At 45.8% G+C, this 24,277-nt stretch overlaps 1 protein-coding gene across 1 annotated transcript in view; it reads left to right on the forward strand.

Annotated features, from left to right (window-relative positions):
• The window catches only part of mtus2b (microtubule associated tumor suppressor candidate 2b), a 127,043-nt gene that overhangs the window by 13,167 nt on the left and 89,599 nt on the right, over positions 1-24,277 (forward strand). The window contains exon 3 of the mRNA XM_045703428.2: positions 3,775-3,966. Within this exon, the coding sequence (XP_045559384.2) occupies positions 3,775-3,966 (192 nt within the window). The remainder of the gene's footprint in view (positions 1-3,774; positions 3,967-24,277) is intronic.

A 24,277-nucleotide genomic window follows, 5' to 3' on the forward strand; every position in this document is an offset into this window, starting at 1 on the left:
TAGAGGCAAGTGGAAACATAACCAACATAACCAACCCTGTTACACCTGTTGAGGTTAACGTATCCCAGATTAGACTAGATTTGTTTTACAGGAGTATTTATGGTCCTGCGCCCAGATATCTAAGTGATTACTTTCCTCGTGTTACTGGATGCACACAATCACAGCACCAGATCAGGTGTTGCTGATGTGTTCTTATACAGGTTCAGGAGTAATTCTGGGAAAGGTACTTTCTTGTATACTGGAGCCTCAGAATGGAATGAGTTGCCTCTGCCCATAAAAACAACGTCCTCTCTGGACAGCTTTAAAAAATAAAGTAAAAATATGTTTTGATGTCTTCTGTGACCATATGAATAACCCCTATGATGTAACTGGAATGATGAGATAGATGTTCTTCTTCTCTGTTTTCTGTTTTATTATTTCACTGCCGTACTGTGTTCCATCTTGTCCAGCCATCTTGTCTCAAGAGGACCACAATGGAAATAAGTCCCAGACCTTATTGTGTTTTATCCTCCATGATTTTATTAATGTGCATGTATGGCTTTTAAGTTTTATGTGTGCTTGTTTTTTTTAAATGGTCGAATTAATAAACTTAAGTAAACTAAGGACCCTGGGACTAATCACCTCCCTCTGCAACTGGATCCTGGACTTCCTGACGGCCCGCCCCCAGGTGGTGAGGGTAGGTAACAACACATCCGCCACGCTGATCCTCAAGACGGGGGACCCTCAAGGGTGCCTGCTCAGTCCCCTCCTGTACTCCCTGTTCACTCACGACTGCATGGCCAGGCATGACTCCAACACCATCATTAGTGGTAGGCCTGATCACCGACAACGATGAGAGTCGGTGATCAGTGTGGTACCAGGACAGTAACCTCTCCCTCAATGTGAGCAAGACAAAGGAGCTGATCGTGGACTACAAGAAAAGGAGGGCCGAACACGCCCTCATTCAAATCGACAGGGCTGTAGTGGAATGGGTCGAGAGTTTCAAGTTCCTTGGTGTCCATAGCACCAACAAGCTATCATGGTCCAAACACACCAAGACAGTCGTGAAGAGGGCACGACAACACCTTTCCCCCCTCAGGAGACTGAAAAGATTTGGCATGGGTCCCCAGATCCTCAAAAAGTTCTACAGCTGCACCATCGAGAGCATCCTGAGCGTTTGCATCACCGCCTGGTATGGCAACTGCTTGTAATCTGACCGTAAGGTGCTACAGAGGGTTGTGTGTACAGCCCAATACATCAGCGGTGCCAAGCTTCCTGCCATCCAGGACCTATATAATAGGCGGTGTCAGAGGAAGGTAAAAAAAGTTGTCAAAGACTCCAGTCACTCAAGTCATAGACTGTTTTCTCTGCTACCGCACGGCAAGCTGTACCGGAGTGCCAAGTCTAGGTCCAAAAGGCTCCTTAACAGCTTCTAACCCCAAGCTATAAGACTGCTGAACAATTAATCAAATGGCCACCTGGACTATTTACATTGATTTGATTTGATCATGCTGTTTAATCAGCTTCTGGATATGCCACACCTGTCAGGTGGATGGATTATCTTGACCACAGATAAATACTCACTAACAGGGAGGAATGTAAACAAATTTGTGCTTTTTGTGCGTATGGAACATTTCTGGGATAATTTCAGCTCATGAAACATGGGACACTTTACATGTTTATATATATATTATTATATATAGTATTTTTGTTCAGTATAGATACATGGGCTCCGATACGACACAGGAACGATTCGGTGCATTTGGGTTTGATTAGAGGAGCGAATCGATGTGTGTGTGTGTGCGTGTGTGTGTGTGTGTGTGTGTGTGTGTGTGTGTGTGTGTGTGTGTGTGTGTGTGTGTGTGTGTGTGTGTGTGTGTGTGTGTGTGTGTGTGTGTGTTACTACCTTTGTGGGTACCGGAAGTCCCCACTAGGATCGTAAAACAAGGAAAATTCTCCCTCGTGGGGACATTTCCCAGGTCCCTACGAAGGCAAAACCTATTTTAGGCTTTAGGGGGTAGGGTTAGAATTAGGGTGAGGGGTTAGGGAAAATAGTTTTTTTTTAATGGAAATACATTTTAGGTCCCTACAAGGATCGTAATACCAAACATGAAAACATGAAGGTATTGTTTCCCTGGTGTAGAGCATGAACCTGCAGGAGCGTGTCACTGCTTTGATGTTTGCAGAGAACGACAGGGCATTATCCAGGGTCATGCCAAGGTTCTTTGCATTCTGGGAGTGCAACACTGGAGTTGTTAACCGTGATGGAGATGTCTTGGAGCGGGCAGGTCTTCGCCTGGTAGACAAAGACAAAGACTGTTTTTTTCAAGGTTGAGCTTGAGGTTGTAATGAACACGAGGGGAGACAGAGAGCTGGTTTCGAGCGCAGGGCGCAGCAGATGTTTTCCAAGATGGCGTAGCAGTGCAGACGTGGTTTGTCGTCCTCTCGTTTACTTTTTGTATTTTTCGTCTTTTTGTATATATTTCAATTTATTTTCCAATCTCTTTTCTATTTTTAAATTAAATATACCTTCTGGTAACCCGCCTCACTCAATGTGACACAGATCCGCTTTTTCTCTGCCCATTCATCGCCATTTTACCTGTTGTTGTTGTCTTACCCGTTGTTGTCTTAGCTAATCCAATCAACACCTGTGATTGCTTTATGCAATTGCTTTATACCTGCCAGGTAGGATGCAATCCAGGAGTGTGCAGAGCCTGAGACGCCCAACCCTGAGAGGATGGAGAGGAGGATCTGATGGTTCACGGTGTTGAAGGTAGCGCATAGATCTAGGAGGATGAGAACAGAGGAGAGAGAGTGTCAGTTTTGAAAGAGCGGAGAGCCTCAGTTCAATTCTCCGTCTTGAAGCTTGACTGGTTAGGCTCAAGAAGATCATTCTGAGAGAGATAACTAGAGAGTTGGTCAGAGACATCAGCACAATCAAGGGTTTTGGAAAGAAAAGAAAGAAGTGATACCGGACTGTAGTTTTTAACGTTTAACGGGGTCAAGTGTTAGTTTCTTGTGGAGGGGATCTTGAATGCAGGATGCAGCCAGTGGTCAGAGATGAGTTGATGAGGGAAGATGCGCACAGCGCGCTACTGAAATTCCCTGGGGTTGTTCGGCGTGCAAAATGAATTGTTCGATCAATGACTGGCGACATGCTTGGTTAGACACTGAAGGAGAGGACACATCAGTTGTCACAAAGGACGAGAGGTATTTTCGAGAGCTGGAAAGAAAATAATTTGAGCAAAAGGTTGTCAGTGAATCAACTTTGTTTGAATAGATTTTTTTGAGCGATACGTGCTACATTTGGATCGGTTTGGATCGGTTTGGATCGGTTTGGAGTCCCTTATATTTTAAACAAATGAACCAGGGATCGATGTGTATCGGTGAATCGTTCCATCCTATAACAGAATCATCTGTGATGACGATCATGATCTCACGACAGCAGAGTCGAAGCTACGAATATCATCCCAGGTCCCTAGTGGGGTCACAGAGGCTGCGTCCCAAATGGAACCCTATTCCAGATTTGGGACGCAGTGAAGAGAGGGGTGAAGGACCTGAGTGGGGCCAGTCGATAGGATGAATGAATGGATAGGGACGATGGCTGGAATGTGTAGTATTGGTGTAGTATTGGAGTGATGTGTTATTACTCGTGGGACCAATCACAAACAGCCCTCCACCTTGCCTTCTGTAATCCCTTTGCCTCCATATCCCTATTAAATCCTTTCAGATCTGCACACGATCATTTATACAGTATATGACTTTGCCCACACTAAACCCCCTTCCCTCTTCCAGCAGACCAGAGGACGCCAGGTCCAGAGACCACCGTGGCCAGGACCCTGCTGCCTAAACCTGGTCAGTCTCGTTTGCGACCCCCAGGCTTCTCGGCCTTGCCACCTGCCCGTCTGGCTGCCTTCGGCTTTGTACGCAGCTCCAGTGTCTCCTCGGTTTCCAGCAACCACAGCGATCCCTGTCGACCCTCCCAACGTGAGTCACACACACACACACACACACACACACACACACACACACACACACACACACACACACACACACACACACACGCACACACACACACACAACCACACACACACACACACACACACACACACACACACACACACACACACACACACACACACACACAACCACATACAACCACACACACACACACACACACACACCACACACACACACACAACCACACACACACACACACACACACACACACACACACACACACACACACACACACACACACACACACACACACACACACACACACACACACACACACACACACAACCACATACACACACACACACACACATAGAGACACACAACCACACACACACACACACACACACAACCACATACATACACACACACACACACACACATAGGCACACAACACACACACACACACACACACACACACACACGCATGCACAGGAACGGACACACACACACAACCACATATCAAATCAAATGTATTTTTATATAGCCCTTCGTACATCAGCTGATATCTCAAAGTGCTGTACAGAAACCCAGCCTAAAACCCCAAACAGCAAGCAAAGCATGTGAAAGAAGCACGGTGGCTAGGAAAAACTCCCTAGGAAAAACTCCCTAGAAAGGCTCCGTGCAGTCAAGTTCTTCCACACCAATCTCAACAAACCATTTCTGTATGGACCTCGCTTTGTGCACGGGGGCATTGTCATACTGAAACAGGAAAAGTTCTTCCCCAAACTGTTGCCACAAAGTTGGAAGCACAGAATCGTCTAGAATGTTATTGTTTTCTGTAGCATTAAGATTTCCCTTCGCTGGAACTAAGTGGCCCGAACCCTGAAAAACAGCCCCAGACCATTATTCATCCTCCACCAAACTTTACAGTTGGCAATATGCATTCGGGCAGGTAGCGTTCTCCTGGCATCCGCCAAACCCAGATTCCTCCGTCAGACTGCCAGATGGTGAAGCGTGGTTCATCACTCCAGAGAATGCGTTTCCACTGCTTCAGAATCCAATGGTGGCGAGCTTTACACCGCTCCAGCCGATTCTTGGTATTGCGCATGGCGATTTTAGGCTTGTGTGTGGCTGCTCGGCCATTGAAACCCATTTCATGAAGCTCAATTATTGTGCTGACGTTGCTTCCAGAGGCAGTTTGGAACTCGGGGACAGATTATTTTTAGGTGCTTCAGCACTCGGCAGTAACGATATGTGAGTTTGTGTGGCCTACCACTTCGCAGCTGAGCCGTTGTTGCTCCTAGACGTTCCCACGTCACAATAATAGCTCTTACAGTTGACCGGGGAAGCTCTAACAGGGCATAAACTTGACAAACTGACTTGTTGGAAAGATGGCATCCTATGATGGTGCCAAGTTGAAATTCACTGATCTCTTCAGTAAGGCCATTCTACTGGCAATGTCTGTGTACTGATTGCATGGCTGTATGCTACATTTTATACACCTGTACAATCTTCAACAGTTAAATGAAATGTTTTGTTGTCCTGATCATCATCATTGTAATGACATGCTTGAATAATACAGGACTAGAACAAGATGGAGATGGATTTCTAGTCTCTTCATGAAGATTGAATGGCTACAGGTCTGAACAAGCAACAGCTATAGCCTACCACCATCCTGCGTTCTCTCTTCTTTCAGGCTCCACGGCCTACCGCCTACCACCATCCTGCGTTCTCTCTTCTTTCAGGCTCCACGGCTGTGGCCATGTTCTATTGGCTTCTGTATTTAACATTCAGCAAACAAGAGCTTGCTTCCCTCTTCCAATCAAATCAAATCAAATGTATTTTTATATAGCCCTTCGTACATCAGCTGATATTCTCAAAGTGCTGTACAGAAACCCAGCCTAAAACCCCAAACAGCAAGCAAAGCATGTGAAAGAAGCACGGTGGCTAGGAAAAACTCCCTAGAAAGGCCAAAAACCTAGGAAGAAACCTAGAGAGGAACCAGGCTATGAGGGGTGGCCAGTCCTCTTCTGGCTGTGCAGGGTGGATATTATAACAGAACATGGTCAAGATGTTAAAATGTTCATAAATGACCAGCATGGTCAAATAATAATAATCATAGTAGTTGTCGAGGGTGCAACAAGCACGTCCGGTGAACAGGTCAGGGTTCCATAGCCGCAGGCAGAACAGTTGAAACTGGAGCAGCAGCACGGCCAGGTGGACTGGGGACAGCAAGGAGTCATCATACCAGGTAGTCCTGAGGCATGGTCCTAGGGCTCAGGTCCTCCGAGAGAAAGACAGAAAGAGAGAATTAGAGAGAGCATATTTAAATTCACACAGGACACCGGATAAGACAAGAGAAATACTCCAGATGTAACAGACTGACCCTAGCCCCCCGACACATAAACTACTGCAGCATAAATACTGGAGGCTGAGACAGGAGGGATCAGAAGACACTGTGGCCCCATCCGATGATACCCCCAGACAGGGCCAAACAGGCAGGATATAACCCCACCCACTTTGCCAAAGCACAGCCCCCACACCACTAGAGGGATGTCTCCAACCACCAACTTACCGTCCTAAGACAAGGCCGAGTATAGCCCACAACGATCTCCGCCATGGCACAACCCAAGGGGGGGGCGCCAACCCAGACAGGAAGACCACGTCAGTGACTCAACCCACTCAAGTGACGCACCCCTCCCATGGACGGCATGGAAGAACACCAGTAAGCCAGTGACTCAGCCCCTGTAAACAGTGACTCAGCCCCTGTAAAAGGGTTAGAGGCAGAGAATCCCAGTGGAAAGAGGAGAACCGGCAAGGCAGAGACAGCAAGGGCGGTTCGTTGCTCCAGCCTTTCCGTTCACCTTCACACTCCTGGGCCAGACTATACTTAATCATAGGACCTACTGAAGAGATAAGTCTTCAGTAAAGACTTAAAGGTTGAGACTGAGTCTGCGTCTCTCACATTGGTAGGCAGACCATTCCATAAAAATGGAGCTCTATAGGAGAAAGCCCTACCTCCAGCCGTTTGCTTAGAAATTCTAGGGACAATTAGGAGGCCTGCGTCTTGTGACCGTAGCGTACGTGTAGGTATGTACGGCAGGACCAAATCGGAAAGATAGGTAGGAGCAAGCCCATGTAATGCTTTGTAGGTTAGCAGTAAAACCTTGAAATCAGCCCTTGCCTTAACAGGAAGCCAGTGTAGGGAGGCTAGCACTGGAGTAATATGATCAAATTTTTGGGTTCTAGTCAGGATTCTAGCAGCCGTATTTAGCACTAACTGAAGTTTATTTAGTGCTTTATCCGGGTAGCCGGAAAGTAGAGCATTGCAGTAGTCCAGCCTAGAAGTAACAAAAGCATGGATTAATTTTTCTGCGTCATTTTTGGACAGAAAGTTTCTGATTTTTGCAATGCTACGTAGATGGAAAAAAGCTGTCCTTGAAACAGTCTTGATATGTTCTTCAAAAGAGAGATCAGGGTCCAGAGTAACGCCGAGGTCCTTCACAGTTTTATTTGAGACGACTGTACAACCATCCAGATTAATTGTCAGATTCAACAGAAGATCTCTTTGTTTCTTGGGACCTAGAACAAGCATCTCTGTTTTGTCCGAGTTTAAAAGTAGAAAGTTTGCAGCCATCCACTTCTTTATGTCTGAAACACAGGCTTCTAGCGAGGGCAATTTTGGGGCTTCACCATGTTTCATTGAAATGTACAGCTGTGTGTCGTCCGCATAGCAGTGAAATTTAACATTATGTTTTCGAATGACATCCCCAAGAGGTAAAATATATAGTGAAAACAATAGTGGTCCTAAAACGGAACCTTGAGGAACACCGACATTTACAATTCATTTGTCAGAGGACAAACCATTCACAGAGACAAACTGATATCTTTCCGACAGATAAGATCTAAACCAGGCCAGAACTTGTCCACATACACACACACACACACACACACACATAGAGACACACAACCACACACACACACACACACACACACACACACACACACACACACACACACACACACACACACACACACACACACCACACACACACACACACACACACACACACACACACACACACACAGAGACACGTGACACACACACACACACACACACACACACACACACACACACACACACACACACACACACACACACACACACACACACACACACACACACACACCACTCACAAGCACTAACACCATACTTACAGTACATTCAGAAAGTATTCAGACCCCTTGACATATTCCACATTTTGTTACGTTACAGCCTTATTCTAAAATTGATTAAATTGTTTTTTTCTCTCATCAATCTACACACAATACCCATAGTAACAAAGAAAAAACAGGTTTTTAGAAATATTGGCAAGTGTATTACAAATAAAAAACTTAAATATCACATTTACATAAGTATTTGTTGAGGCACCTTTGGCAGTGATTACAGACGAGTCTTCTTGGATATGATGCTACAAGCTTGGCACACCTGTATTTGGGGAGTTTCTCCCATTATTCTCTGCAGATCCTCTCAAGCTCTGTCAGGTTGGATGGGGAGCGTCGCTGCACAGCTATTTTCAGGTCTCTCCAGAGATGTTTGATCAGGTTCAAGTCTGGCCTCTGGCTGGGCCACTCAAGGACATTCAGAGACTTGTCCTGAAGCCACTTCTGCATTGTCTTGGCTTTGTGCTTAGGGTCGTTGTCCTGTTGGAAGGTGAACCTTCACCCCCAGTCTGAGAACCTGCTCCAGGACTTCGTCAAGGATCTGTCTGTACTTGCTCCGTTCATCTTTGCCTCGATCCTGACTAGTTTCCCAGTCTCTGCCGGTGAAAAACATCCCCACAGCATGATGCTGCCACCACCATGATTCACCATAGGGAAGGTATTGAGAGGTGCCAGGTTTCCTCCAGATGTGACGCTTGGCATTCAGGTCAAAGACTTCAATCCTGGTTTCATCAGACCAGTGAATCTTGTTTCTCATTGTCCTTTAGGTGCCTTTTGGCAAACTCCAAGCGGCTGTCATGTGCCTTTTACTGGGCAGTGGCTTCCGTCTACTATAAAGGACTGATTGGTCGAGTGCTGCAGAGATGGTTGTCCTTCTGGAAGGTTCTCCTACCTCCACAGAGGAACTCTAGAGCTCTGTCAGAGTGACCATCAGGTTCTTGGTCACCTCCCTGACCAAGGCCCTTCTCCCCCGATTGCTCAGTTTGGCCGGGCGGCCAGCTCTAGGAAGAGTCTTGGTGGTTCCAAACTTCTTCCATTTAAGAATGATGGAGGCCACTGTGTTCTTGGGGAACTTCAATGCTGCAGACATTTTTTGGTACCCTTCCCAAAATCTGTGCCTCGACACAATCCTGTCAAGGAGCTCTAAGGACAATTTGAGTCTCATAGCAAAGGTCTGAATACTTATGTAAATAAGGTATTTCTGTTTAATTTTTTTTTTTTAAATGTTTGAAATATTCTAAAAACCTGTTTGCGCTTTGTCATGATGGGGTATTGTGTGTAGAATGATGAGGGGGACAAAATAAGGCTGTAACTTTAACAAAATGTGGAAAAGGGGAAGAGGTCTGAGTACTTTCCGAATGCACTGTAATATTGTTGTTTTAACTTTCATTGGAATAGCTAATAGTCATACGCCAAGGTCATAAAATGTAAGATTGAAACAAAGTAAAAGCCAATAACAAGTAAAAAATATTCAATAAGGCCTCCCGAGTGGTGCAGTGGTCTAAGACACTGCATCGCTGTGCCAGTAGAGATCCTGGTTCGTGTCCAGGCTCTGTCGCAGACGGCCGCGACGGGGAGACCCATGGGGAGGCGCACAATTGGCCCAGTTTCGTCCGGGTTAGGGGAGGGTTTGGCCGGCAGGGATGTCCTTGTCCCATCGCGCACTAGCGACTCCTGTGGCGGGCCGGGCGCAGTGCAAGCTGACATGGTCGCCAGATGCACTGTGTTTCCTCTGACACATTGGGTTGTGTTAAGCGGGCATTGTGTCAAGAAGCAGTGCGGCTTGGTTGGGTTGTGTTTCGGAGGACGCACGGCTCTTGACCTTTGCCTCTCCTGAGTCCGTATGGGAGTTGCAGCGATGAGACAAGACTAACTACCAATTGAATACCAAGTTGGGGAGGAAACGGGGTAAAAAAAAATTATAATAAAAACACATGAAAAAAATTATTTAAAAAATAAGAAAAAAATTTGATAAATAAATAATGCAATAATCCTATATATCAACCTCATAATAACTAACTCTTACCAGTCAATATTTATATCCTGTGCTTACTGCTTTTCCTCATCACGCCCACTATAGGTTGACACAGGAGTGAAAATGAATTACTGTCCAGTCTTATCAAATTTTTACATTACCAAACTTTTATGTTCCTTTCCGCTAGAAATCACTAACGTCATGTCCTGTGCTAATTTCTACACGCAGAAATCAGAAATCATTTTCTCCCTTAAGCTGCTCGTATGTCTGTCCCTCGCTCTCTATGTCATCAGTGGAAACTAGTTGTAGCTAAATAGGTATCAGGGACAATTTTGAGGATTTTTTTAGCTAACCTGCTACAAAAAAAACGTCCCTTGTACTGTTCAACACCGTCAGACATACCCTGAGAGCAGAGCGAGTGTCCACTAACGCGATAGTACGATCTGTGTGTGAGTAGCCATAGCAACTGCTCCGCTTGGCTGCTTCTCCGTAGCAACTGCTCCGCTTGGCTGCTTCTCCATAGCAACTGCCCCGCTTGGCTGCTTCTCAGCGCACAGCAGACAGTTGCTTGTACACACAGCTGAAGACTTTGGTAATAAAGGCAGCCCTTCTACTTACCCAATTACGGATTAACTCCTGGTATGAACATGTGCTATTGTCTCTGTGTAAAGTAGTGACTAGCTACAGTGAGCCAACGGAAGGGGAGAGGAGGGGGGTATTTTGTGAAATCGATTTTTATTATGTAAACTCTATTAGACCTACAGACAGTTGTAGTTTTTATGAAATGTTCCACACTACATATAAATATATATATTTTATAACTATTCCTGTACTGCCCATTCCTGTGGACTGTCGATCCTGTCCAGAACTTAACTCTACAACTAAACTCCCATTCCTGCAGGAATCCCGCTGGGGCCACCCACAAGACCAGCGGGATTCTTGTTCCTGTCCTGTGTCGATCTCTTCCTCCCACTCTAGCTCTATAACATTCTGTTAGGGTAGGACACACGACACACACACACACACACACACACACACACACACACACACACACACACACACACACACACACACACACACACACACACACACACACACACACACACACACACACACACACACACACACACACACACACACACACACACTGTTAAAGCCCTGTTGGTGCAGAGTCTGTCTTTCCTCTCCTAACGCTCCTACGTAGCCATTCTACAGGGTAATCAATATCTATATGGGACTGTTGATAAGCCTGGATCTGTGACAGTGTGAAGAGGGACTGTAATGAGCCTGATGATAAGCCTGGATCTGTGACAGTGTGAAGAGGGACTGTAATGAGCCTGTTGATTAGCCTGGATCTGTGACAGTGTGAAGAGGGACTGTAATGAGCCTGATGATAAGCCTGGATCTGTGACAGTGTGAAGAGGGACTGTAATGAGCCTGATGATAAGCCTGGATCTGTGACAGTGTGAAGAGGGACTGTAATGAGCCTGATGATAAGCCTGGATCTGTGACAGTGTGAAGAGGGACTGTAATGAGCCTGTTGATTAGCCTGGATCTGTGACAGTGTGAAGAGGGACTGTAATGAGCCTGATGATAAGCCTGGATCTGTGACAGTGTGAAGAGGGACTGTAATGAGCCTGTTGATAAGCCTGGATCTGTGACAGTGTGAAGAGGGACTGTAATGAGCCTGTTGATAAGCCTGGATCTGTGACAGTGTGAAGTGGGACTGTAATGAGCCTGATGATAAGCCTGGATCTGTGACAGTGTGAAGAGGGACTGTAATGAGCCTGATGATAAGCCTGGATCTGTGACAGTGTGAAGAGGGACTGTAATGAGCCTGTTGATAAGCCTGGATCTGTGACAGTGTGAAGAGGGACTGTAATGAGCCTGATGATAAGCCTGGATCTGTGACAGTGTGAAGAAGGATTGAGACATGAAGAGATGTTTTACAAGCGCCAGTCGTTAGATGCCTCTTTAACCAAGGCACACACTAATTACTCAAATTAACACCTCTCTGTTATTAAGTGTCATGATGTAGTACTCTTATCTCCAGCTGTTACTTAGTCACGTTTTTATTTATTGTTTATTTCATTTTTATTATTTCACCTTTATTTAACCAGGGAGGCCAGTTGAGAACAAGTTCTCATTTACAACTGCGACCTGTCCAAGATAAAGCAAAGCATCGCGACACAAACAACAACACAGAGAGTTACATATGGAATAAACAAACATACAGTAGCTTTGCTTGGCAGCTATGTGTCCAATCACTGCATCTAACTGAAGATGGATAAGCTCTAGTTGCAGGTCAGTGGGAGCGTTATCCACATTGAAGGTGAAAGGAGAGGAAACCAACAGCATGTCATTTTCCAACACTTTGAAATCCTCAAAATGACTAGAAAACTCCCTGTTCAAAGCACGCAGCAGTGATGTATACTTCTCCCCGCTGGTCATCTGATAGGGAACAGACTAGTAGTGTTGGAAGGTGGGTGAGATTGTTCTCATCTGATAGGGAACAGACTAGTAGTGTGGGAAGGTGGATGAGATTGTTCTCATCTGATAGGGAACAGACTAGTAGTGTGGGAAGGTGGGTGAGATTGTTCTCATCTGATAGGGAACAGACTAGTAGTGTGGGAAGGTGGGTGAGATTGTTCTCATCTGATAGGGAACAGACTAGTAGTGTTGGATGGTGGGTGAGATTGTTCTCATCTGATAGGGAACAGACTAGTAGTGTTGGAAGGTGGGTGAGATTGTTCTCATCTGATAGGGAACAGACTAGTAGTGTTGGAAGGTGGGTGAGATTGTTCTCATCTGATAGGGAACAGACTAGTAGTGTGGGAAGGTGGGTGAGATTGTTCTCATCTGATAGGGAACAGACTAGTAGTGTTGGAAGGTGGATGAGATTGTTCTCATCTGATAGGGAACAGACTAGTAGTGTGGGAAGGTGGGTGAGATTGTTCTCATCTGATAGGGAACAGACTAGTAGTGTGGGAAGGTGGGTGAGATTGTTCTCATCTGATAGGGAACAGACTAGTAGTGTGGGAAGGTGGATGAGATTGTTCTCATCTGATAGGGAACAGACTAGTAGTGTTGGAAGGTGGGTGAGATTGTTCTCATCTGATAGGGAACAGACTAGTAGTGTGGGAAGGTGGATGAGATTGTTCTCATCTGATAGAGACTAGTAGTGTGGGAAGGTGGATGAGATTGTTCTCATCTGATAGGGAACAGACTAGTAGTGTGGGAAGGTGGGTGAGATTGTTCTCATCTGATAGGGAACAGACTAGTAGTGTGGGAAGGTGGGTGAGATTGTTCTCATCTGATAGGGAACAGACTAGTAGTGTTGGATGGTGGGTGAGATTGTTCTCATCTGATAGGGAACAGACTAGTAGTGTTGGAAGGTGGGTGAGATTGTTCTCATCTGATAGGGAACAGACTAGTAGTGTTGGAAGGTGGGTGAGATTGTTCTCATCTGATAGGGAACAGACTAGTAGTGTGGGAAGGTGGGTGAGATTGTTCTCATCTGATAGGGAACAGACTAGTAGTGTTGGAAGGTGGATGAGATTGTTCTCATCTGATAGGGAACAGACTAGTAGTTTCGGAAGGTGGGTGAGATTGTTCTCATCTGATAGGGAACAGACTAGTAGTGTTGGAAGGTGGAACAGACTAGTAGTGTGGGAAGGTGGGTGAGATTGTTCTCATCTGATAGGGAACAGACTAGTAGTGTTGGAAGGTGGGTGACATTGTTCTCATCTGATAGGGAACAGACTAGTAGTGTTGGAAGGTGGAACAGACTAGTAGTGTTGGAAGGTGGGTGACATTGTTCTCATCTGATAGGGAACAGACTAGTAGTGTTGGAAGGTGGGTGACATTGTTCTCATCTGATAGGGAACAGACTAGTAGTGTTGGAAGGTGGAACAGACTAGTAGTGTTGGAAGGTGGGTGACATTGTTCTCATCTGATAGGGAACAGACTAGTAGTGTGGGAAGGTGGGTGAGATTGTTCTCATCTGATAGGGAACAGACTAGTAGTGTGGGAAGGTGGGTGAGATTGTTCTCATCTGATAGGGAACAGACTAGTAGTGTTGGAAGGTGGAACAGACTAGTAGTGTTGGAAGGTAGGTGAGATTGTTCTCATCTGATAGGGAACAGACTAGTAGTGTTGGAAGGTGGAACAGACTAGTAGTGTTGGAAGGTGGGTGACATTGTTCTCATCTGATAGGGAACAGACTAGTAGTATGGGAAGGTGGGTGAGATTGTTCTCATCTGATAGGGAACAGACTAGTAGTGTTGGAAGGTGGAACAGACTAGTATTGTTGGAAGGTGGGTGAGATTGTTCTCATCTGATAGGGAACAGACTAGTAGTGTGGGAAGGTGGGTGAGATTGTTCTCATCTGATAGGGAACAGACTAGTAGTGTTGGAAGGTGGGTGCGATTGTTCTCATCTGATAGGGAACAGACTAGTAGTGTTGGAAGGTGGAACAGACTAGTAGTGTGGGAAGGTGGGTGAGTTTGTTCTCATCTGATAGGGAACAGACTAGTAGTGTTGGAAGGTGGGTGAGATTGTTCTCATCTGATAGGGAACAGACTAGTAGTGTTGGAAGGTGGAACAGACTAGTAGTGTGGGAAAGTGGGTGAGGTTGTTCTCATCTGATAGGGAACAGACTAGTAGTGTTGGAAGGTGGAACAGACTAGTAGTGTGGGAAAGTGGGTGAGATTGTTCTCATCTGATAGGGAACAGACTAGTAGTGTGGGAAGGTGGGTGAGATTGTTCTCATCTGATAGGGAACAGACTAGTAGTGTTAGAAGGTGGGTGAGATTGTTCTCATCTGATAGGGAACAGACTAGTAGTGTAGGAAGGTGGGTGAGATTGTTCTCATCTGATAGGGAACAGACTAGTATTGTGGGAAAGTGGGTGAGATTGTTCTCATCTGATAGGGAACAGACTAGTAGTGTTGGAAGGTGGGTGAGATTGTTCTCATCTGATAGGGAACAGACTAGTAGTGTGGGAAGGTGGATGAGATTGTTCTCATCTGATAGGGAACAGACTAGTAGTGTTGGAAGGTGGGTGAGATTGTTCTCATCTGATAGGGAACAGACTAGTAGTGTTGGAAGGTGGGTGAGATTGTTCTCATCTGATAGGGAACAGACTAGTAGTGTTGGAAGGTGGGTGAGATTGTTCTCATCTGATAGGGAACAGACTAGTAGTGTGGGAAGGTGGGTGAGATTGTTCTCATCTGATAGGGAACAGACTAGTAGTGTGGGAAAGTGGGTGAGATTGTTCTCATCTGATAGGGAACAGACTAGTAGTGTTGGAAGGTGGGTGAGATTGTTCTCATCTGATAGGGAACAGACTAGTAGTGTTGGAAGGTGGGTGAGTTTGTTCTCATCTGATAGGGAACAGACTAGTAGTGTTGGAAGGTGGGTGAGATTGTTCTCATCTGATAGGGAACAGACTAGTAGTGTGGGAAGGTGGGTGAGATTGTTCTCATCTGATAGGGAACAGACTAGTAGTGTTGGAAGGTGAGTGAGATTGTTCTCATCTGATAGGGAACAGACTAGTAGTGTTGGAAGGTGGGTGAGATTGTTCTCATCTGATAGGGAACAGACTAGTAGTGTGGGAAGGTGGGTGAGATTGTTCTCATCTGATAGGGAACAGACTAGTAGTTTCGGAAGGTGGGTGAGATTGTTCTCATCTGATAGGGAACAGACTAGTAGTTTCGGAAGGTGGGTGAGATTGTTCTCATCTGATAGGGAACAGACTAGTAGTGTTGGAAGGTGGAACAGACTAGTAGTGTGGGAAGGTGGGTGAGATTGTTCTCATCTGATAGGGAACAGACTAGTAGTGTTGGAAGGTGGGTGAGATTGTTCTCATCTGATAGGGAACAGACTAGTAGTGTTGGAAGGTGGGTGACATTGTTCTCATCTGATAGGGAACAGACTAGTAGTGTTGGAAGGTGGAACAGACTAGTAGTGTGGGAAGGTGGGTGAGATTGTTCTCATCTGATAGGGAACAGACTAGTAGTGTGGGAAGGTGGGTGAGATTGTTCTCATCTGATAGGGAACAGACTAGTAGTGTTGGAAGGTGGGTGAGATTGTTCTCATCTGATAGGGAACAGACTAGTAGTGTGGGAAGGTGGGTGAGATTGTTCTCATCTGATAGGGAACAGACTAGTAGTGTTGGAAGGTGGGTGAGATTGTTCTCATCTGATAGGGAACAGACTAGTAGTGTGGGAAGGTGGGTGAGTTTGTTCTCATCTGATAGGGAACAGACTAGTAGTGTTGGAAGGTGGGTGAGATTGTTCTCATCTGATAGGGAACAGACTAGTAGTGTGGGAAGGTGGGTGAGATTGTTCTCATCTGATAGGGAACAGACTAGTAGTGTTGGAAGGTGGGTGAGATTGTTCTCATCTGATAGGGAACAGACTAGTCGTGTGGGAAGGTGGGTGAGATTGTTCTCATCTGATAGGGAACAGACTAGTAGTGTAGGAAGGTGGGTGAGATTGTTCTCATCTGATAGGGAACAGACTAGTAGTGTGGGAAGGTGGGTGAGATTGTTCTCATCTGATAGGGAACAGACTAGTAGTGTTGGAAGGTGAGTGAGATTGTTCTCATCTGATAGGGAACAGACTAGTAGTGTTGGAAGGTGGGTGACATTGTTCTCATCTGATAGGGAACAGACTAGTAGTGTTGGAAGGTGGAACAGACTAGTAGTGTGGGAAGGTGGGTGAGATTGTTCTCATCTGATAGGGAACAGACTAGTAGTGTGGGAAGGTGGGTGAGATTGTTCTCATCTGATAGGGAACAGACTAGTAGTGTTGGAAGGTGGGTGAGATTGTTCTCATCTGATAGGGAACAGACTAGTAGTGTGGGAAGGTGGGTGAGATTGTTCTCATCTGATAGGGAACAGACTAGTAGTGTTGGAAGGTGGGTGAGATTGTTCTCATCTGATAGGGAACAGACTAGTAGTGTGGGAAGGTGGGTGAGTTTGTTCTCATCTGATAGGGAACAGACTAGTAGTGTTGGAAGGTGGGTGAGATTGTTCTCATCTGATAGGGAACAGACTAGTAGTGTGGGAAGGTGGGTGAGATTGTTCTCATCTGATAGGGAACAGACTAGTAGTGTTGGAAGGTGGGTGAGATTGTTCTCATCTGATAGGGAACAGACTAGTCGTGTGGGAAGGTGGGTGAGATTGTTCTCATCTGATAGGGAACAGACTAGTAGTGTAGGAAGGTGGGTGAGATTGTTCTCATCTGATAGGGAACAGACTAGTAGTGTGGGAAGGTGGGTGAGATTGTTCTCATCTGATAGGGAACAGACTAGTAGTGTTGGAAGGTGGGTGAGATTGTTCTCATCTGATAGGGAACAGACTAGTAGTGTTGGAAGGTGGGTGAGATTGTTCTCATCTGATAGGGAACAGACTAGTAGTGTGGGAAGGTGGGTGAGATTGTTCTCATCTGATAGGGAACAGACTAGTAGTGTTGGAAGGTGGGTGAGATTGTTCTCATCTGATAGGGAACAGACTAGTAGTTTCGGAAGGTGGGTGAGATTGTTCTCATCTGATAGGGAACAGACTAGTAGTGTTGGAAGGTGGAACAGACTAGTAGTGTGGGAAGGTGGGTGAGATTGTTCTCATCTGATAGGGAACAGACTAGTAGTGTTGGAAGGTGGGTGAGATTGTTCTCATCTGATAGGGAACAGACTAGTAGTGTTGGAAGGTGGGTGAGATTGTTCTCATCTGATAGGGAACAGACTAGTAGTGTTGGAAGGTGGAACAGACTAGTAGTGTGGGAAGGTGGGTGAGATTGTTCTCATCTGATAGGGAACAGACTAGTAGTGTGGGAAGGTGGGTGAGATTGTTCTCATCTGATAGGGAACAGACTAGTAGTGTTGGAAGGTGGGTGAGATTGTTCTCATCTGATAGGGAACAGACTAGTAGTGTGGGAAGGTGGGTGAGATTGTTCTCATCTGATAGGGAACAGACTAGTAGTGTTGGAAGGTGGGTGAGATTGTTCTCATCTGATAGGGAACAGACTAGTAGTGTGGGAAGGTGGGTGAGATTGTTCTCATCTGATAGGGAACAGACTAGTAGTGTTGGAAGGTGGGTGAGATTGTTCTCATCTGATAGGGAACAGACTAGTAGTGTGGGAAGGTGGGTGAGATTGTTCTCATCTGATAGGGAACAGACTAGTAGTGTTGGAAGGTGGGTGAGATTGTTCTCATCTGATAGGGAACAGACTAGTAGTGTGGGAAGGTGGGTGAGATTGTTCTCATCTGATAGGGAACAGACTAGTAGTGTTGGAAGGTGGAACAGACTAGTAGTGTGGGAAGGTGGGTGAGATTGTTCTCATCTGATAGGGAACAGACTAGTAGTGTTGGAAGGTGGGTGAGATTGTTCTCATCTGATAGGGAACAGACTAGTAGTGTGGGAAGGTGGAACAGACTAGTAGTGTTGGAAGGTGGGTGACATTGTTCTCATCTGATAGGGAACAGACTAGTAGTGTGGGAAGGTGGATGAGATTGTTCTCATCTGATAGGGAACAGACTAGTAGTGTTGGAAGGTGGGTGAGATTGTTCTCATCTGATAGGGAACAGACTAGTAGTTTCGGAAGGTGGGTGAGATTGTTCACATCTGATAGGGAACAGACTAGTAGTGTTGGAAGGTGGAACAGACTAGTAGTGTGGGAAGGTGGGTGAGATTGTTCTCATCTGATAGGGAACAGACTAGTAGTGTTGGAAGGTGGGTGAGATTGTTCTCATCTGATAGGGAACAGACTAGTAGTGTTGGAAGGTGGAACAGACTAGTAGTGTTGGAAGGTGGAACAGACTAGTAGTGTTGGAAGGTGGGTGAGATTGTTCTCATCTGATAGGGAACAGACTAGTAGTGTAGGAAGGTGGGTGAGATTGTTCTCATCTGATAGGGAACAGACTAGTAGTGTGGGAAGGTGGAACAGACTAGTAGTGTTGGAAGGTGGGTGAGATTGTTCTCATCTGATAGGGAACAGACTAGTAGTGTGGGAAGGTGGGTGAGATTGTTCTCATCTGATAGGGAACAGACTAGTAGTGTTGGAAGGTGGATGAGATTGTTCTCATCTGATAGGGAACAGACTAGTAGTGTGGGAAGGTGGGTGAGATTGTTCTCATCTGATAGGGAACAGACTAGTAGTGTTGGAAGGTGGGTGAGATTGTTCTCATCTGATAGGGAACAGACTAGTAGTGTTGGAAGGTGGGTGAGATTGTACTCATCTGATAGGGAACAGACTAGTAGTGTGGGAAGGTGGGTGAGTTTGTTCTCATCTGATAGGGAACAGACTAGTAGTGTTGGAAGGTGGGTGAGATTGTTCTCATCTGATAGGGAACAGACTAGTAGTGTTGGAAGGTGGGTGAGATTGTACTCATCTGATAGGGAACAGACTAGTAGTGTGGGAAGGTGGGTGAGATTGTTCTCATCTGATAGGGAACAGACTAGTAGTGTGGGAAGGTGGGTGAGTTTGTTCTCATCTGATAGGGAACAGACTAGTAGTGTTGGAAGGTGGGTGAGATTGTTCTCATCTGATAGGGAACAGACTAGTAGTGTTGGAAGGTGGGTGAGATTGTACTCATCTGATAGGGAACAGACTAGTAGTGTGGGAAGGTGGGTGAGATTGTTCTCATCTGATAGGGAACAGACTAGTAGTGTGGGAAGGTGGAACAGACTAGTAGTGTTGGAAGGTGGGTGACATTGTTCTCATCTGATAGGGAACAGACTAGTAGTGTTGGAAGGTGGGTGAGATTGTTCTCATCTGATAGGGAACAGACTAGTAGTGTGGGAAGGTGGATGAGATTGTTCTCATCTGATAGGGAACAGACTAGTAGTGTTGGAAGGTGGGTGAGATTGTTCTCATCTGATAGGGAACAGACTAGTAGTTTCGGAAGGTGGGTGAGATTGTTCTCATCTGATAGGGAACAGACTAGTAGTGTTGGAAGGTGGAACAGACTAGTAGTGTTGGAAGGTGGGTGAGATTGTTCTCATCTGATAGGGAACAGACTAGTCGTGTGGGAAGGTGGGTGAGATTGTTCTCATCTGATAGGGAACAGACTAGTAGTGTGGGAAGGTGGTTGAGTTTGTTCTCATCTGATAGGGAACAGACTAGTAGTGTTGGAAGGTGGGTGAGATTGTTCTCATCTGATAAGGAACAGACTAGTAGTGTTGGAAGGTGGGTGAGATTGTTCTCATCTGATAGGGAACAGACTAGTAGTGTGGGAAGGTGGGTGAGATTGTTCTCATCTGATAGGGAACAGACTAGTAGTGTGGGAAGGTGGGTGAGATTGTTCTCATCTGATAGGGAACAGACTAGTAGTGTGGGAAGGTGGGTGAGATTGTTCTCATCTGATAGGGAACAGACTAGTAGTGTGGGAAGGTGGAACAGCCTAGTAGTGTTGGAAGGTGGGTGACATTGTTCTCATCTGATAGGGAACAGACTAGTAGTGTGGGAAGGTGGGTGAGATTGTTCTCATCTGATAGGGAACAGACTAGTAGTGTTGGAAGGTGGGTGAGATTGTTCTCATCTGATAGGGAACAGACTAGTAGTTTCGGAAGGTGGGTGAGATTGTTCTCATCTGATAGGGAACAGACTAGTAGTGTTGGAAGGTGGGTGAGATTGTTCTCATCTGATAGGGAACAGACTAGTAGTGTTGGAAGGTGGGTGAGATTGTTCTCATCTGATAGGGAACAGACTAGTAGTGTGGGAAGGTGGGTGAGATTGTTCTCATCTGATAGGGAACAGACTAGTAGTGTTGGAAGGTGGGTGAGATTGTTCTCATCTGATAGGGAACAGACTAGTAGTGTGGGAAGGTGGGTGAGATTGTTCTCATCTGATAGGGAACAGACTAGTAGTGTTGGAAGGTGGGTGAGATTGTTCTCATCTGATAGGGAACAGACTAGTAGTGTGGGAAGGTGGGTGAGTTTGTTCTCATCTGATAGGGAACAGACTAGTAGTGTGGGAAGGTGGGTGAGATTGTTCTCATCTGATAGGGAACAGACTAGTAGTGTTGGAAGGTGGGTGAGATTGTTCTCATCTGATAGGGAACAGACTAGTAGTGTTGGAAGGTGGGTGAGATTGTTCTCATCTGATAGGGAACAGACTAGTAGTGTTGGAAGGTGGGTGAGATTGTTCTCATCTGATAGGGAACAGACTAGTAGTGTGGGAAGGTGGGTGAGATTGTTCTCATCTGATAGGGAACAGACTAGTAGTGTAGGAAGGTGGGTGAGATTGTTCTCATCTGATAGGGAACAGACTAGTAGTGTGGGAAGGTGGGTGAGATTGTTCTCATCTGATAGGGAACAGACTAGTAGTGTGGGAAGGTGGGTGAGATTGTTCTCATCTGATAGGGAACAGACTAGTAGTGTTGGAAGGTGGGTGAGATTGTTCTCATCTGATAGGGAACAGACTAGTAGTGTGGGAAGGTGGGTGAGATTGTTCTCATCTGATAGGGAACAGACTAGTAGTGTTGGAAGGTGGATGAGATTGTTCTCATCTGATAGGGAACAGACTAGTAGTGTGGGAAGGTGGGTGAGATTGTTCTCATCTGATAGGGAACAGACTAGTAGTGTTGGAAGGTGGGTGAGATTGTTCTCATCTGATAGGGAACAGACTAGTAGTGTTGGAAGGTGGGTGAGATTGTACTCATCTGATAGGGAACAGACTAGTAGTGTGGGAAGGTGGGTGAGTTTGTTCTCATCTGATAGGGAACAGACTAGTAGTGTTGGAAGGTGGGTGAGATTGTTCTCATCTGATAGGGAACAGACTAGTAGTGTTGGAAGGTGGGTGAGATTGTACTCATCTGATAGGGAACAGACTAGTAGTGTGGGAAGGTGGGTGAGATTGTTCTCATCTGATAGGGAACAGACTAGTAGTGTGGGAAGGTGGGTGAGTTTGTTCTCATCTGATAGGGAACAGACTAGTAGTGTTGGAAGGTGGGTGAGATTGTTCTCATCTGATAGGGAACAGACTAGTAGTGTTGGAAGGTGGGTGAGATTGTACTCATCTGATAGGGAACAGACTAGTAGTGTGGGAAGGTGGGTGAGATTGTTCTCATCTGATAGGGAACAGACTAGTAGTGTGGGAAGGTGGAACAGACTAGTAGTGTTGGAAGGTGGGTGACATTGTTCTCATCTGATAGGGAACAGACTAGTAGTGTTGGAAGGTGGGTGAGATTGTTCTCATCTGATAGGGAACAGACTAGTAGTGTGGGAAGGTGGATGAGATTGTTCTCATCTGATAGGGAACAGACTAGTAGTGTTGGAAGGTGGGTGAGATTGTTCTCATCTGATAGGGAACAGACTAGTAGTTTCGGAAGGTGGGTGAGATTGTTCTCATCTGATAGGGAACAGACTAGTAGTGTTGGAAGGTGGAACAGACTAGTAGTGTTGGAAGGTGGGTGAGATTGTTCTCATCTGATAGGGAACAGACTAGTCGTGTGGGAAGGTGGGTGAGATTGTTCTCATCTGATAGGGAACAGACTAGTAGTGTGGGAAGGTGGTTGAGTTTGTTCTCATCTGATAGGGAACAGACTAGTAGTGTTGGAAGGTGGGTGAGATTGTTCTCATCTGATAAGGAACAGACTAGTAGTGTTGGAAGGTGGGTGAGATTGTTCTCATCTGATAGGGAACAGACTAGTAGTGTGGGAAGGTGGGTGAGATTGTTCTCATCTGATAGGGAACAGACTAGTAGTGTGGGAAGGTGGGTGAGATTGTTCTCATCTGATAGGGAACAGACTAGTAGTGTGGGAAGGTGGGTGCGATTGTTCTCATCTGATAGGGAACAGACTAGTAGTGTGGGAAGGTGGAACAGCCTAGTAGTGTTGGAAGGTGGGTGACATTGTTCTCATCTGATAGGGAACAGACTAGTAGTGTGGGAAGGTGGATGAGATTGTTCTCATCTGATAGGGAACAGACTAGTAGTGTTGGAAGGTGGGTGAGATTGTTCTCATCTGATAGGGAACAGACTAGTAGTTTCGGAAGGTGGGTGAGATTGTTCTCATCTGATAGGGAACAGACTAGTAGTGTTGGAAGGTGGAACAGACTAGTAGTGTGGGAAGGTGGGTGAGATTGTTCTCATCTGATAGGGAACAGACTAGTAGTGTTGGAAGGTGGGTGAGATTGTTCTCATCTGATAGGGAACAGACTAGTAGTGTGGGAAGGTGGGTGAGATTGTTCTCATCTGATAGGGAACAGACTAGTAGTGTTGGAAGGTGGGTGAGATTGTTCTCATCTGATAGGGAACAGACTAGTAGTGTGGGAAGGTGGGTGAGTTTGTTCTCATCTGATAGGGAACAGACTAGTAGTGTTGGAAGGTGGGTGAGATTGTTCTCATCTGATAGGGAACAGACTAGTAGTGTTGGAAGGTGGAACAGACTAGTAGTGTGGGAAGGTGGGTGAGATTGTTCTCATCTGATAGGGAACAGACTAGTAGTGTTGGAAGGTGGGTGAGATTGTTCTCATCTGATAGGGAACAGACTAGTAGTGTGGGAAGGTGGGTGACGATTGTTCTCATCTGATAGGGAACAGACTAGTAGTGTTGGAAGGTGGAACAGACTAGTAGTGTGGGAAGGTGGGTGAGATTGTTCTCATCTGATAGGGAACAGACTAGTAGTGTGGGAAGGTGGGTGAGATTGTTCTCATCTGATAGGGAACAGACTAGTAGTGTTGGAAGGTGGGTGAGATTGTTCTCATCTGATAGGGAACAGACTAGTAGTGTGGGAAGGTGGGTGAGATTGTTCTCATCTGATAGGGAACAGACTAGTAGTGTTGGAAGGTGGGTGAGATTGTTCTCATCTGATAGGGAACAGACTAGTAGTGTGGGAAGGTGGGTGAGATTGTTCTCATCTGATAGGGAACAGACTAGTAGTGTTGGAAGGTGGGTGAGATTGTTCTCATCTGATAGGGAACAGACTAGTAGTGTGGGAAGGTGGGTGAGATTGTTCTCATCTGATAGGGAACAGACTAGTAGTGTGGGAAGGTGGGTGAGATTGTTCTCATCTGATAGGGAACAGACTAGTAGTGTGGGAAGGTGGGTGAGATTGTTCTCATCTGATAGGGAACAGACTAGTAGTGTTGGAAGGTGGAACAGACTAGTAGTGTGGGAAGGTGGGTGAGATTGTTCTC

This window comes from Salmo salar, chromosome 20 (assembly GCF_965601325.2).
Source record: "Salmo salar chromosome 20, fSalSal1, whole genome shotgun sequence".
Classification (NCBI taxonomy): Eukaryota; Metazoa; Chordata; class Actinopteri; order Salmoniformes; family Salmonidae; genus Salmo; species Salmo salar.